A 16,650-nucleotide genomic window follows, 5' to 3' on the forward strand; every position below is an offset into this window, starting at 1 on the left:
CAAAACAAAAAGCTACAAACAAAACCCCAAACCCTCAATCCACTGGCAAAGAACAATTTAAAGTTTCCAAACACGAGTAGAATGGTGGAGCCCGATAAGCAGGGAAGCCGGCGCACGGAAGTCGCAAAGGTGACACATGACACCAAATGGATGGGCCAGACGAGTGACTGATCCTAGCCAGGCTGGGTCAGTGACAGAGAACCACGGGCTCTGTGCTGCAAGGTCAGTGACTGTAAGCACAAGCTACTCTGGAGGAACCTGACCCTGGGGAGGCCGGACACACAGGAGCGGCTAGGTCTGCTAAACCCCTTCTTCCACTTGTTCTGAGAGTTCCTGTTAGCAATCCATATGCCCTATATCATCTGCATTTTCCTAAGAGCTGAACACTGCTGGTACCCAGTAAACATCTGTCCTTGAAGGAAGAATGCCTTGGCTGGTCAGAGTCATTACTGTGAAGGCAAAGGAAAGAGAGATCAAGGTCTGTGGGTGGCCTGGTTTACAACATTTCAAAAATAGTTAACAATACTTTGTATAGCGTCATAAAAATATAAAGTATATTTGCACAGAAACTACAACTTGAAGATCTGAAACAAGGAAACTGGAATCAGGGAAAACTCAACCAGGTATGGTAGTGCACACCTGTAATGCCAGCAGTTGTGAGGCCAAGGCAGGAGAGTTCTCAAGTTCAGTATCAGCCTGGGCTACAGCATGAGATGCTGTCTTAAGAAAAAAAAAAATTCACCGAGCGATGATGGTGCACGCCTTTAATCCCAGCACTCGGAGCAGAGCAGCGATCTCTGTGAGTTCGAGCAGCTGGCTACCAAGTGATCCAAGAAAGGCAAAGCTACACAGAGAAACCCTGTCTCGAAAAAACAAGAAACAAAAAAAAATTCAGAAAAACTAACAATATTTTTTAAGAAAGTAGGGAAGCAGAAAAAATTATAATGCACATTATTTAATTCTGTTCAGGTAATTTTAATAAAAAAATATAAAAGCAAGCACTTTATTATAATAGATAGGTGATAGCTGAAACAAATATCTGTGATATGAACAACCAAAACAAAAACAGACAGACAGACACACATCCACCTGCCACCACACCAAAACAAAGAACACACAACCCCAGACCAAGGCACTTACCGTCTTCCCACTGTCTTCGGACGTGGTCTGGAAAGGCCTTTTCAATCTTATATGTCAGCACATCTCCATGAACAATTCTCAGCTTTCCAGGTGCTGCATCAGAAAGCATCTAGTTTACAAGAGGTCAATAAAATGAGCTCATAGACTTCGGGGCAGCAAAACTCAAAATCTTAGACCCGCACAGCATTTCATAAGTGGGAACAGCAAACACTAGACGTGATCACTGATGAGACCATTGTGTTTCTACTTAACACAAGGGTTAGGTAAAGCGGTGTGGTGGTATTGTGTTCCCCAAAATACTCTGCACCCTAATAAACTTATCTGGGGTCAGAGAACAGAACAGCCACTAGATACAGAGGCTAGAAAATGGTGGCACTCATGCCTTTAATCCTAGCATTCCAGAGCCAGAAATCCTTCTGGATCTCTGTGAGTTCAAGGCCACATTGGAAACAGTCAGGCATGGTGACACACGCCTTTAATCCCAAGAAGTGAGCCTTTAATCCCAGGGAGTGATGGCAGAAAGCAGAAAGGTACATAAGGTGTGAAGATCAGAAACTAGAAGCTTTTAGGTGGTTAAGCCTTTAGGCTTTGAGCAGCAGTTCAGCTGAGGTTCATTCTGGATGAGGACTCAGAGGCTTCCAGTCTGAGGAGACAGGATCAGCTGAAGAATTGGCAAGGTGAGGAGGCTGTGGCTTGTTCTGTTTCTCTGATCTTCCAGCGTTCACCCCAATACCAGGCCCTGAGTTTGTTTTATTAATAAGACTCTTTAAGATTCATGCTACAAAGCAGCAAAGACTAGAGTGACATTTTAGGATTTAAAACAGCATATCAGTCTAATTTGATGGTCCGAGTGACTTGTGTTTCTGCTTGGGAAGAGTGAACATAATATACTGGGAAACCTTATAGTGAAATACTGAGGATTAAAAGTAAAGTGTATGAAAATGAGCTAAGTCAACTAAGCCTGTCTATATTAAATATACACAAAAGTTTCTGCACATAAACAAAACTTTTCATGTAATCTTTGAGTCAATTCAAACTAAGTAGGAAGTCCTTTGCCTGGCATTCTGAGACACTCCTTGACCTGAATCACAGTCACTGTAACCTAAGAACAAGCTTCCATATTTTCACAACAATTACCCCTCAACCCATTTCTATTCCCAATAATCTGTTTCTTTTTCTCCTTCAGTCTTTCTTAGCACAAAAGACTACAGTAAGGTCTTGGGACTTGGGTCAGTGATAGAATACTTGTAATAATATGCAAATCTGTGGGTTCCACTCCAGCCTCACCAAACTAAACAGAACCTCATTCCTTAGTACTCTTAAGCTTTTTCTCCTTAATTTCAGTCCTTAGCATCATATACTAAAAGCTGGCCCTTGGCTTAAATGAGCCCCAAGGCTGAGCCAAACTGGGTGCCAAGTCCCCCTGCATCCAATACAAAACTTAATTCTTGATATCCTTGGTCGAATAAAAACCATGCAGCCAGAGACCACCTCTGTTCCTACTGCCTCTGACTCTTTTACAGGCCTTTGTGATCCTACTCCTCATACTGGTTCACCTTGCCAAGCCTTACACATGGGGAGATGCTTAATCTTCCTGCAACTTGACATGTCATGTTTTGTTGATGATACTCATGGGAGACGTCCCATTTCCTGAGCAGAAATAGAGGAGTGGATTGGGGGTGGGAACAGGAGGGAGTACGGGAGGACCAGGAGGAGAGGAATTAGGGGAAACTGCGGCCAGTATGTAAAATAAATTTATTAAAAACAAACGAAGAAACCACGCAGTCCCTGAGCTTACCACACTTAAAATGCAGGACTGACTGATATTCGGTGAGAAGGCCACTGCGGAGGCAGACAGCATGGAAAGGGGTGGTGACCCTTTCCCACCCTGGGCACCATCTCAGCCACTCAGTTGCTGAGATTTGAGGAACGGCACGGGGCTATGTTGGGGTGCCAACAGGTTCCTGGAGAACCCCGCCTCTTTGCTCTTGTTCCCTCATGTCATTAAAGCCGACCCCCCCCCCCCACACACACACCTCAACACTTTCCTTTGGTCCATTTCAAGCAACTAATAGGAAGGCTGAAAAAGACCTCGTGGAGGCCGGAGGGGAGACTGCAGCAAGGCCCGCGCTTGCTGACCGACTTCCCCTGCGTGGTCTCCTGTGTCGGAGAGGAGACCCGAGCCAGGCTGTAACTGGCGGCTTCCCCCCTCTGCTCCCTCTGTGAGACGCCCATGGTTCCTGACAGCGCTTGTAACAGGCCACGGCAGGGGCACACGCGTGGGTTCCTTTCTCTTTGAGAGCCGTGCTGCTGAGGGAAGATCAGTTTCCTGCCTACCTCACAGTGTCCCGTGGGACAGCACGGCACAGCAGGTGTGGAACAGGCATTGGATAAGCAGATGAGTGGACGGCTACAGAGCGTCCATGAAGCTGCGGACTACTGCAGAAGCCGGGCCTCCAAATCTGGGGGGTGGAGGCCTTGGCAAGGATTTACCTCAGTCATAAACGAGGCGAGATTACACAAATAACAAGTACATAGCCTGTTTTAGTAAGAGGGCGGACATTTTAAATTTAGGATCAGTTCATCTGATATGGTTAGTCACGGTTATTTATCAAAAATATTTGCATACCTTTGACAGTCATATACTTAGGGATTATTGTAAGCTTACCATGGTTTGATAAAATTTAACTCGATCAGTTTCAGATAATATGTCTTAGAAATTTCAAGATACTTAAAAACTGAGAGAGTTCTTATGGGATATTCAATAACTGTATGAACAGTGAATTTAATGCTAACACTTACCAATAATGGAGAAGGCTAAGTTTTTCTGCAATTATGCTTTACATAATTAAAACAAATTAGCATATCAAAAAACAAAGAGGCAGAACTAAAAGCTTCTGTTACACAATGTCAATATATAGAAAGTAATTAAGTAATTTGTAATTAGAACTAAAGCAAAACAATGTAAACCTGCTTCTTTGGTATTAATTACCATGCTCTGATAACTGTGTTTGAAACGTTATTTCTTTCCATACTCTCACGTACACAACTGCATACTGAGAACTGACAAAAACAGCAGTCTACTTTCCTCTCCTGTACAAAGTTGCATTTCTACTCTATTTCTTTTGGACTCCCATTCAGGTTTAACACTCAGTCAAGGCAAACCAAATCCATCTTGTAGAAGGCCTGGCTCCTCCTCGGCAACTGTGTGGCCTCAGCTTCCCTTACCCAACTCCTCATAGCCGAAAGAATGGGCTGAGTATGAGGTGTTGAGGAGGAGGTGCCAAACCAAGTGAACTGGCATTGTCATTATAAAAAACACCCCTTTAAACACCTAAAACGACCCTCAGCAACAACACATACAGATTCCCTACCCAACCCAAGATAATGGAAAAATGTTTTCATCAGACCATGCTACTGTGGGGTGGGAAAAAACCACTCTTACCCTTCCAGGATGGCCCCAAGCATTACACTTCAAAATCTGGAGCTGTAACAACATGACTGACGGGTTCAGAGCACAGCCCACCATGCTAAGGTGAGTATTTGTACGGCCACTCTCAAGCTGTTCTAGGATTTTAATGTTAGTTTTAAATATAGTCTTCCAAAACGGAACGTGAAATGGCTTTGAGTAAAACACGTTCACTGAGTCTTAAAAAAGTAGAAAACCAAGTCACAAAAAGGAGAAGCATACATGTAAAAAGGACTTCTGCTAACATTATCAGAAGAACTGCTAGCTCCCGGCTTGCACAATGGCATATAAAATTCTTACTGTGTTAGAGCAATTATTCCAAGTCCCCAAGAGAGACAATGTTTCTTCCTGTGTTAGGTTTTGTAAAAGGCACAGGGAACAGTGACATGGCCGTGCCTTTAATAAAGGTCAGATAACATGTGCAGAAGATCCTTTCCTCCAACGCCAAGGCTTGTGTGAAAGCATTCTGCAGGGGGTCTAACGGCGCTGGACCTAGGTGGCTTTTGGCAACTTAATTTGATGAGAAAAGAACTCATGCAATTCTTGGAACTTGGGCAAAAATTCAAATTTCCTTGAGAACAAAAAAGAACTCTATCAAATAGCTGTTCGGTGTTCCATGCCACCTTCTCACAGTAAGGGGCTCACAGCAGCCAAGACTGTATGAGCTAAGCGTTAATGACCTTCTTCCTTATCTGTCATATAATAGAGCCCAAATACTGCTGAAATAAATACTAGCAGAAGAGCTAGGCAAAACCTCTAAAGCAAACATGAGAAGAATCGTAATATGGTATATGATAAACAGAAAGTTGAAAAATGCATTGTTATGAAGAATGTCCAAAGTAGATGAAGGATACTGTTATAAAAGGACTACAATCCTTTCTTTTTAAAGGGGACCATGGCTTTCAAAGTGGGTGCTTGCTTCTCAAACAGGGCAGAGAACCTCTAACAGAAGCTTGCTTGCCCAGCCCCATCATGGACTCCGATATGTGTGATGAAGTCAATTTCTTTATGCAGTGTTCAACCTTCATGTGTGAGCAGGTAAAAGCTAAGTCTGACTCCCGTGGTACAGAAGGGAAAGGGGAAGCTACAATAGTTTCAACAGGAAGCTAGGGGGTCAAAGGCTAACACGTCTCAGGTGTGGCTTTTCCATCCCACGAACTTTCTGCCATACCTATCACAAAAGGCCCAATATGAAAATAGTCAATGATTTCCTTTGTGGCTCTAAAATTCCATTAAGCAGGCACATAACCCATTGGTTGAGAAGAACCCTTGAGCTTCCTACGCCAGACATATCTCCTTCTTAAACTCTAAGTAAAAGCACACACAAAAAGAATTTTCAGCATTTATGTGTATTTTACATTTGAACCATTTACCAAGGCTGTGTTTATACCATAAAATCAATTTGAATAAATTTGCTATGATATGCTATTCAAGTATGTTTACTGGACATAACGAAATGAAATAATAGAAAGATATATGGAAAAATGCAAATTAAATGACAGATTTCTAAGTAGCCCACAAATCAAATACAAATCAAAAGAAAAATTGGTTAGATGGAAATTTTGAATTTCTTTTTGAAAATTTTCTCTAATTTTAGTATCTCAAAAGCAGCTGTAAAACAAAGTGCTCAGTGGTCAACTCCACATAAATATCAGCTATTATAGTTGTTAATGGGTGAAACAAAACATAAAATAAAATTACTTTTAATGGAATTAAAGAAAAAACATGACACTTCAAAATTTGTGGTTTTCTAACAAAGCTGAAATTTATAGCATTTTTCTGTAAGACAACAGAAAAAGCTTCAAGTCAGTGACTCAGCTCCTACCTTCCAATAGCTACAGAGGAAGCAGAACAAATGAAGCCCAAGGCAAACAGAAAATGAGAAATCTCAGAGCAGATATCAACAACACTGAAAACAGAAAAGTCAATGAAATTAAAGCTGTATTTTAGAGATCAATAAAGTCAATGAATCTATAATCAAATCACTCAGAAAAAAATAGGTATGCATAAATGACCTGTATCATAAAAAGGAGAGGGGGCATTACTACTACAGATGGCTGGGCTAACAACAACAAAACAAAAAAACAAAATCAATACAACTCACTGTATTAACATATTCAAAAAGAAAAACATTTCAATAAACCGAGGGAAAGCTTTTTTTTAAAAAAACAAATCCAGTATTCATTGATTACAAAAAAGAAAACAGCCATCCCTTAGCAAACTAGGAGCAGAGACCTTCCTCAGCTGGAAGAGGAGACTCAGAAAAAGGCCAAGATCACAGTAGTAAATGCTGACTGTTCTCCCCAGTCAGAGGGAAGGGAAGGGTGTGCACTCTGACTACTTGTTCAACACAGCACTGGGGTTCCTAGTCAATGGCAGACAAAACGACGACGACACAGATGCAAAGGGATTGATTAGAACGCAGGAGGTAGAAGTGTTTTTATTTCATGACAGGGTCATATATACATAAAATAAGGAATCTACTAAGGAGCCACCAATAATTGAATTTAGTAAAGTTTCAGGGTACAAAGTCAGCATCCAAGACATCAATGGCAACAGGCCACTGGGAAGTAAAAACAAAACAAAAACAAAAATAACTAGAATCATGTACAAGAGCATCGAAATGCATGCAATTCAGCCGGGCGGCAGTGGCGCACGCCTTTAATCCCAGAACTCCGGAGGCAGAGCCAGGCGGATCTCTGTGAGTTCTTAGGCCAGAGCGAGACCCAGGACAGCACCAAAACTACATGGAGAAACCCTGTCTTGAAAAAAACAAAACAAAAAACCCGAAATGCATGCAATTCTTAAAGGTAAATCTGGCGTGTGCAAAATCTGCACACTAAGAAGTATAAAAGTGTCAAGAGAAAATATCAATAAATTTATATACAATGTTCATAGATCAGAATTCCCACCCAAATTAATTTTTAGTTTCAACTTAATCTCAAGCAAAAGACAGAGCATGCAGCCAGTGGAATAGAACTGGATTCCAATATTAGCATCACAGGGACAATTCTACAAGCCAAAAGATGAACCCAACATACAGTTCAAAGAGGCAGTCAGGGAGAAAAGCAGACGGATACAGATGGACAGAAACTGAGTAAAAATGAATAGAGATCTAAAGCTAAGAGCTAAAACACAGGAAACATTCTTTTTCTTTTTGCTTATAGCCCTGGTGGTCCTGTAACTCACTATGTAGAACAGGCTGGTCTTGAACTCCAAGATCCACCTGCCTCCTCTGCCTCCTGAGTGCTAGGATTAAAGGCGACCACCGTCTAGCTCATATTTTTTTTGTTAGTTCTTCATAATTGGTTTTCAAAAATACTCTAAAAATGACACAAAATCATATTTAAAAGAAAAAGCTGAAAATTTTCTACTTTGTAAAAGTCAAACTTCTTTTCAAAAGATACTGTTAAGAAAATAAAAAAAGCCACCACAGCTGAGAAAATCTCAGCAAAGCATGTGCCTGAACCATATAAAGAGCTTGCAAAATTTAACAAGACAAATGGACCACCACTAAAAATAGCAAAAATATCTAATTCCTCAAGTAAGTTACAGGTGACTAGGAAGCACACGATACACATGCAATTATCAGGCATTAGCAAACCTGAAAGACACCACTACATACAAACCACAAGGGTTCAAACAAAGACAAAACACCAAAAGGTCACTATTCCAGTGTGTGCAAGCCCGTATAGGCACGACAACTCGGCTCCATCCAGTCAGAGTGGAAAATGGGCTAGGCATCTCAATAGTTTGGTAGCTGTGTAACAGAAAATGACCCAGGCAGAGCATCAGACCCAGCTATTACAGCCTAGCTCTTTACTGGAGAAAGATGAAGGCACACACTCACAAAAATTACATGCTAATATTCCAATGGCTTGTTAAGAAAGTCCATCATCCCAGCACTCGGGAGGCAGAGGCAGGCGGATCTCTGTGAGTTTGAGGCCAGCCTGGTCTACAGAGTGAGGTCCAGGACAGGCACCAAAGCTACACAGAGAAACCCTGTCTCGAAAAAACAAAAAAAAACACCACCACCACCAACAACAAAAAGAAAGTCCATCAAGAGGGAAATGGTGAATATCCACAAAGTTGGTATACTCACACAGTGGACTACTTATACAGCAACAAACACAGAAAGTTACTAATACCTCAGCATGTGTGAAAATAACTACTCTGAGAAAAAGATAGACATACACAGCATTAACTAAAAAGTACATATGAAATTATTACAGTCAAATATAACTTTAATAAAGAGGAGAAAAATCTTCCTCCTGATGAGCTGTCCAGGGATAGGCCAAGGGAGGAGCAAGTAATCCATAACAAGGAACAAGTTCTCCTCATGACCATGTTTACCATCTTTAGTGTGAGCACAGTACCACAGCATGCCAGTAATATGAGTATTTCCACTAAGTGTGCTTTATGAAATCTCAATAAAATTGCAATAAACCTGCAAGACAAAGTATTTAGTGGCCAATGCTTCAGAAATATTAGCTGTCATTATGATGATACATACTAATCATATAATGATACATTGTAACCATGTATTACACATGTATGAAACAAACAAAAATTTAAGAATCTGAACTCCTTGTCCAAAGAGGGGCTTTTATGACTTTATCTCCAGCTCACAAATGGGAGAAAAAAATTCTATCGAAGTTTCAAGCTCCCTGAGACATAAAGTCTCTTTACTCCCCTTTATAGAGAATCCTTAGTCACAGAAATGCAAGAAAAATAAATGACTACAACGTAATGAAGAAGAAATGGACAACCTGAGTGGTAAAACATTACCAGAAAGCAGCCTGTTGATCAGCAGTAGCCTGGATTAATTCTTTTTTTTTCGAGACAGGGTTTCTCTATGTAGTTTTGTGCCTTTCCTGGAACTCACTTGGTAGCCCAGGCTGGCCTCGAACTCACATTAATCACATTAATCAGAGATGCCCAAGACATGGAAAACAAGAACTCGATGTTAAAAAAGATTCACTGAAGTCGGACAGTGGTGGTGCACATCTTTGATCCCAACACTCAGGAGGCAGGCAGATGTTTGAGTTCAAGGTCAACCTGGTCTACAGAGTTCCAAGACAGCCAGGGCTACACAGGGAAATCCTTTCTTGAAAAACAAACAGCAAAACAAAAAGATTCACTGTGTCAGGCACTCACTAAATACTAGTAACAATTCTGAGTAAACTGAGGCAAAATGCACACAATTTTCCACCTAAGGGCACACAGCTAGCATCTAAGTTCATCCTGGCAGCCAGATGGGACCACCAATGTCCCTTGCCATAAAAATCACCCATGCTGCTTTCACACATCGGAAAGATTTACTTATCTTTCCAATACATAGAAGGGACGTGAGGGTGCTCCCCTCTCCTATAGCTGCCTCAGGGTTATGCTGTAACAACTGAATCAAGCTACAAATGACATACTTTCAGCCAGAAGATATTTTATAAATTATTACACTTTCTTTAAAAAGTAATTCTATTAGCTTAGAAATCACTAAAATGGAATGCTTAAAATAGATCACTCTATTTCTGCTTTTACTCAATTTTATGATTAATTTAGGACATCTAACAGAGCATAGCTTTACATATTGAAACATTCTTTACAGGAAAAAGAAGCCTATTTGATAATTTAGTACCCATCATTTCTTTTTAAGGCAAGTTCCTTTCCCGCAAAGAAGACACTAAGAATTCATTTTGCTGCTTGTGAAATTGGTAAGAAATCAAATGTACATTTCCTGTGATTTATCTTGAATTAGCTTTGATACTTAAAAAAAAAAATAGCATAAAACTTCCCAATAATCAATGTTCCTATTTACTTTTACTATCCAAGGACACATTTAGTCAGCTGCTCTGATACATACACAGCAGTCACTGATGATTTTATTTCCCACCCGAGACACTACTTTGTGGCACTGTCGTATACACTAGAGATACAGAGGAATAAGGATTCAAATCTTCATCCTAGGCCACTTACGTTCTAAAGGGGCGAGACTGAGGACAAGTAAACAGGAGCATTAAAGATACAATGTTGCCAGCCATGATAAATCTAACCAAACAAGGTACAGAGTGAGGAGGCAGGCACTCCAAGGGCGGGACTGGAAGAAGAAAAGGGGGGTGGTCGCCCTTTTAACAGTCGGTCTTCAGACACTGCGAATGCGCAGAGGAAAATACATAAATTAACGTGGGGATTAACACGGATTTTATTCACCCTCTGATTAATGGGAAATATGATGGGGAAATAGGATGGTTAAAAAGCCTCTTTGAAAGGTACAAAAGTCAAGTGAACACTCTCTGTGTCCACTGAGGGCTGAAAGAATAAACACAAAGAGAACAACACAGCTGTTACCAGTTTCTTTAGGTCACCAGATAACCCCACCAAAAACAATATTCCTACTTCCACTGCCAGCAGGGATGTGGTTCTTAAAGCCAACACAACAAAAGAAAACCCCACACTACTCAGTTTCAGTTATGGTCCAGGACATTTACCATGTATCACTCCCAAAATTAAGTTAGCAATCTGAAATGAATTCTGACCGGCAAAACTAGATACAAGTCAATTATTATACAATTATTTAACACATGAAAACCAGATGAAGCCAGATGAGAAAAATAAAATCACTAGTTTTCTAAAGAAGTGCCTATAAAATGCTGTGGAATAATCCTTCTGTGTACTGTGAACGTGTATTGCTCTCGTTGTTAATAAAAAGCTGAGTGGCGAAGGCTAGGTAGGATTTTGGGGGCAGAGAATGCTTGGAAGAAGGAGGGCAGAGTCAGAGGGGTCACCAGCCAGACACAGAGAGGAAACAGGAGATACAAGATGAAAGAGAGTTAACACCATGTGGCAGAACGTAGATTAATATAAATGGGTTAAACTGTAAGAGCTAGTTAGTAATAAGCCTCAGCTATCGGCTGAGCATTTATAATTAATATTAAGCCTCTTTTTCGTTATTTGGGAGCAAATGCTGAGACACAGAGAAACTCTGCCTACAACAAAAGCCTAGATTTTAAAAACAAATTTTCTCAAACTATTCTAGCATACACAAATATTTGCGTATACTATTTTTAAACCATTTTTTTAAGTAGAATAGTGGATAATTTTACTATTCTGTTATAGGCATAAAATAAATTCCTACTTGTGGGAGCCCGTTCTCGGGTTCCTCGTGGCTTTACCCAGCAGGTTTGAATAGAGGATGATCAGGACCACAGGCCTGAGTGCAGGTGTCTGAGATGGTCTGCACTTGGCTGTGCTGGGGGGGAAGGTCTTTTGCTCCACCCCTTGGCGTCTCTATAAAAACCCTGGGCCAGAGACAGTCTGGGCCCATTGGAATAGGTTCCAGGCCCTTTCGAGGCTATCCTTTATTTTCTATCTGTTTATTTCTGCAAGATTCTCCGCTATAAATCCTTCTATCTAATATTTCCTGCTGATTGCACTCAAGAAAACTCTGGGGAACTGTGGGGGTGGTGGGTAAACGCCCCACACCTACTCATATGGGTCTAAAACTCAGGGCTCTTTTAAAGTTTTAGAATTTTTTTTTTTTTTGGTTTTTCGAGACAGGGTTTCTCTGCGTAGCTTTGTGCCTTTCCTGGAGCTCACTTGGTAGCCCAGGCTGGCCTCGAACTCACAGAGATCCGCCTGGCTCTGCCTCCCGAGTGCTGGGATTAAAGGCGTGCGCCACCACAGAAATCAAACACAGGCCTTTCAGTCATCAAATGCCTCTTATGAGGAATTTCTTTATAGGATCCCTGATATAATCTGTCCTACTGTTTGCCAATGCTTTAAAAACTCAACTTCCCTTTGATTTCAAACCCTCAAACTTTCCTCCTTGAATTTCCACTTCCTTATTTTTTTCCTACAATAACCAAAACAGGCTTATTCTCTACGGCCAGCCTGTGATGGGCAGAGTGAAGACACTCACCCTAGGTTCTCACAAGTCATGTGAAACATCCCCAGCCCTTCAAGTTCTTCCCTATAACAGCACCTGTGTGTCTGAAAATTTCACCCAAACCTCATCTACGGTTCTAAGTGGGGCAACTTCTTTATACATAAATGTTCTATTGTAAAAATGCTTAAACTCAACAACTAATTCCTCTCGATGAGGTCTAGCATGTATCTTATTTACCTTTTATGCGTGGAAATGCTTTTTTGGAACCTAAAAAGTCCTCCCAAGTCATGCCGATTGATCATTATTGATAATTATTTAGTTTTATGCCTTTCTACAGAACTGGGCCCTAACATGCACAGCTCAGAAATAAAACAAAACTGCAGAAATGATTATTTAGCATCCGTGTCTAAAGTGCTTTTATTCAAACTGTACCCAACAGACCATTTGGGTATTCCTGTGTGCAACAGTTTTCTAGACTTCTCTAGATGACAGAATCCTAATGTCTGGGACAGGACCTGGAGAGCTGCAGTTTAAGAACGGCCTGCACAGTCCTTGGTCAACACAGGGACTTTAGAATCATGGCCTAAGATTTCTTTCAGGTTTTGCTTGCTAAAAACGACACTTGAAGTTATCTCACCTGTAGTCCTGGAATAAATCGAGTGTCCTTTTCAACCACCACAAGTTCAGCAATATTGGCATTGAGAATGGACCTTGTGATTCCACCAGGCCCCGGACCGACTTCGTAAACATAAACATCTGCTAGATTGCCAGCTTTCCTTACAATTTTGTCTAAAAAAAAAAAAAAAAAAAAAAAAAAAAGTCAGTTACCTTCATTATCACAGTAAATTTCATAAGAATCCTCAGCAGTTACTAGTGATTATTTAGCTCTTAAACACATAACAGTCATTAATATCCTACATCACTGCACTGCACCGGTTCCTTAAACAGGATTATTCTGACAATTTCCTTAATTTAACTAATATTGCATTTTCTGTTTCTCCACTTAACCAACCAGTTGCCAAGACTTTGGCTAGATGAGCGTGCAGCACTTCATTATAGCCCTTGAACAAGTATCTTCCCCATTCATGACTTTCCCGTTCATTTTTCCATCGTCGCAGGTAAAAACCCAAAAGGAGAACGCAGAACTCCCTATTTTCATCTCTAGTCATTTGGAGGTCAGAATGACAACAAATTCCCACTGTAGACGTGGACATCTGAATCTTTGAAATAGTTCCAGAAAAAAAAAAGGTCTGGATTCACTACTCGAAATTTTAAGCCCTGGTAATACACATGTTAAAAAGGAAAGACTAATTCTTCAGTTAAAGTCAGCAGAACCTAAGAAATCATAAAATAGACTAATGGTCCACTGCAACTAACCATCACTCTGGAGAAACACAATGGATTGGTCTTACTGACTGCAAGATATTAAATTTACACAACTGGACCTCCCTGGACAGTGGAAAGTTTACTATTAAAGACACACTAGCACTTCTTGGCATTGTATATAGACACTGCACACTTGTCCCAGTTGATTACTGATTATCAATTTATAAACGGAAAGGCAAAATGTTACTTACCCATTCCCAAATAGTATTGTCTTGTAATAGACGAGAGGCAATCAACATCCCCTAACCAGCTATCCATTTTGGGTGACATCATGTACATTCTCTTACCATTCTATTATGATTTATATGAAATACACATCAAATGTCATGAAGAAAAGCAAATGGCACAGAGGAGTTCCACCAAAGGTGGAACTAAATCTAAAACCAAATCCTTGTTTGGTTACAGGTTGCCAATTGGTCTCTTGGAGGGAACGAGAAGGATTTGTTAAGCAGAATTATGAACTTAATATTCTCAGTCTTATACATGGAAAGCAGCAACATGTGGTTTCATTCTTAAGCTTCCCAGGAACACTTAAATAAAACCAGACACCCAAGATGCGGTGTCCGGCCCCTAAGTCTGAGTTTGAGTCTTGCTCCACCTGAGCCCATGAGGACAAGTGCCTTTGCTTATTTCCTTTCCCTTTGGTTCACACAGAAAGGAGGGCACAAAGGCCCTAAGCATCCGGAACTTCCACCCAGGGACGCACAGGAGAGAATGAAGATGAAAACCTAAACGGCTGGGGATGTCATTCATGTGACAGAGCACCTGCCTGGCGTTCCTGAGCAATCATTAACAGAGAATGGTGGCACAGGCTTCTAATTCCAGCACCTGGCAGCTGAAGGCAGAGGATCGGAAGTTCAACGTCACCTGCTGCATCACGTGTTTGAGGCCAGCCTTCGACACAGGTGACCGTCTTTAAAAAAACAATCTCAGCAGAGAATGGTGCTTTCTGTGTAGCACTTGCTCGTGGCTGGGAGAGAACAGTATTAGCTATTGCTGGAACCAAAGAATGTAAAAGTAGGTGATCTTAAGGTTCTTGTAGGCCTTTCTAAATAAAAGACAAGAAAACTTAAGTAGAGCTAACTGGTTTTTTTTTTTTTTTTTTTTTTTTGGTTTTTTTCGAGACAGGGTTTCTCTGTGTAGCTTTGCGCCTTTCCTGGAGCTCACTTGGTAGCCCAGGCTGGCCTCGAACTCACAGAGATCCGCCTGGCTCTGCCTCCCGAGTGTTGGCATTAAAGGCGTGCGCCACCACTGCCCGGCAACCTAACTGTTTTACCCACATTAATATTGCTACGGACAGAATAAAGGCTCCAAGTTCAAAAAAATAAATGACTAATTTATGCTTTGTCCATGCATCCATCATGTAATCAGAACTGATTTTTTTTTTGGGGGGGTGTCCCTTTTACATTGGAGAGGAGCTAAAATTTTAAGTACTCCAACAGTCAACTAGTGCCCTTATTTGCTACAGATGACCTTATTCTCACAATCTCACCTTGTGGAAAGCATCCCTAACACGTGGGTGGTAAGTAAATCAACAAACACCTGTAAACTCAGCAAAATTTGGGTGTCAGACTGGTGACCTTCACCCTAGATCAATTTTGCCGCATAAAAGTGACTTTTAAAGAGGCATGAGGATAACAACTTACTAAACTGCAAACTCAACGCTGTTGGAGTATCATAGTCCCAGAGTTGGCACAAGGTAGCTGTTTGCATGCATTTACAGAGCGAATATCCATTCCCTCGAGGGAATCTTAGACTCAAGAAGTGAACATTTATCCTATTTACTATTTGGGATTCGTTTTGAAATAGGGTCTCTGTCTCTAACTGGCGGCAACCCTCCCTCCAGCCTCTGCTCCGCCAGCGCTGAGATTATAAGGCGCCAAGTTACCGCGCCAGGCTAATGAGGGACAGATTGGGCATAGGGTCAAGAGGAAAACTGCACTAATTTAAATCCCACTCATCATAAAGCCCGCAGGAAGCAACTCCGGCCGGCAGAGCCGTCCACCCGAGCATCGCCTCGGCTCGCGAGCTCCAGGAGCAGCGGGGATCTAGGAGCGGCGTGCTCCGAGCGCCCAGGGAAGCGCTTGACTGACAGCCGCCCGTCCAGCCCGGCTCCATCACCCGCCCGCGCCCACCGGGGAGACCCGAGCAAACAGACGACTCAGCCACCTGTCAGCCTCAAGTCCAAGAGGAAATTCTGGGAGAGCTGCTTCACCGCTCGCAGTCCGAACAACTTAATGATCTCCCGAATAGTGGGCAACGGGGGGAGGCGGAAAGTGCCGAGCTTCCCCGGGGAAGCCATCAGGACGACACGCGCGGCCGGGCCTCGCGCCGCGGCTTGAAGTTTCCACCGCGCAGGGAAGGCGGGGCCTGGGAGACGATGGCCCGCCTCTGAGGCCACCTTATTGGTTGTAGAAACCTATCGGAAATGACGACGATAGCAGGAAGTCTGTAAGTATTGGGAGCGCACGACTGCGTCAAGCAGAGAGCGGTGCAGGCTGGGTGCGGAGAGGGGGCGGAGCCGGAGGGTGGGCGTGTCCCGATGGGCGGGGCTTTGTAGCCCCGCCTCTGGGAGGCTCCATAGGCGTTCCAAAGGCCAGACTTGATTAGCAGCGGGCCATGTCATTTGTTGTTTTCTGTCGGCGATTTCCCCACCTAGGCTAGGTATTTTTTATTTCCTCGCGTCTCTCACTTCTCTCAGCCTCAGTGTTTTCTTCTGTTAATTAGCTCAGAATTGTGAGCGCCACATGAAAGCGATCACCCTGTGTAAGGG

General features: G+C 42.1%; 1 protein-coding gene across 1 annotated transcript in view; it reads right to left on the reverse strand.

The window, feature by feature from the left end:
- Tfb1m (transcription factor B1, mitochondrial) overlaps positions 1-16,253 on the reverse strand; it is a 39,052-nt gene extending 22,799 nt beyond the window's left edge. Inside the window, exons 1-3 of the mRNA XM_028854069.2 lie at positions 16,047-16,253; positions 13,129-13,280; positions 1,141-1,249 (exon numbers count right to left, since the gene is read on the reverse strand). Of these exons, the coding sequence (XP_028709902.1) occupies positions 1,141-1,249; positions 13,129-13,280; positions 16,047-16,179 (394 nt within the window). The 5' untranslated portion in view covers positions 16,180-16,253. The remainder of the gene's footprint in view (positions 1-1,140; positions 1,250-13,128; positions 13,281-16,046) is intronic.
- Positions 16,254-16,650: the final 397 nt, after the last annotated feature.

This window comes from Peromyscus leucopus, chromosome 8a (genome assembly GCF_004664715.2).
Source record: "Peromyscus leucopus breed LL Stock chromosome 8a, UCI_PerLeu_2.1, whole genome shotgun sequence".
In the NCBI taxonomy this organism is placed as follows: domain Eukaryota; kingdom Metazoa; phylum Chordata; class Mammalia; order Rodentia; family Cricetidae; genus Peromyscus; species Peromyscus leucopus.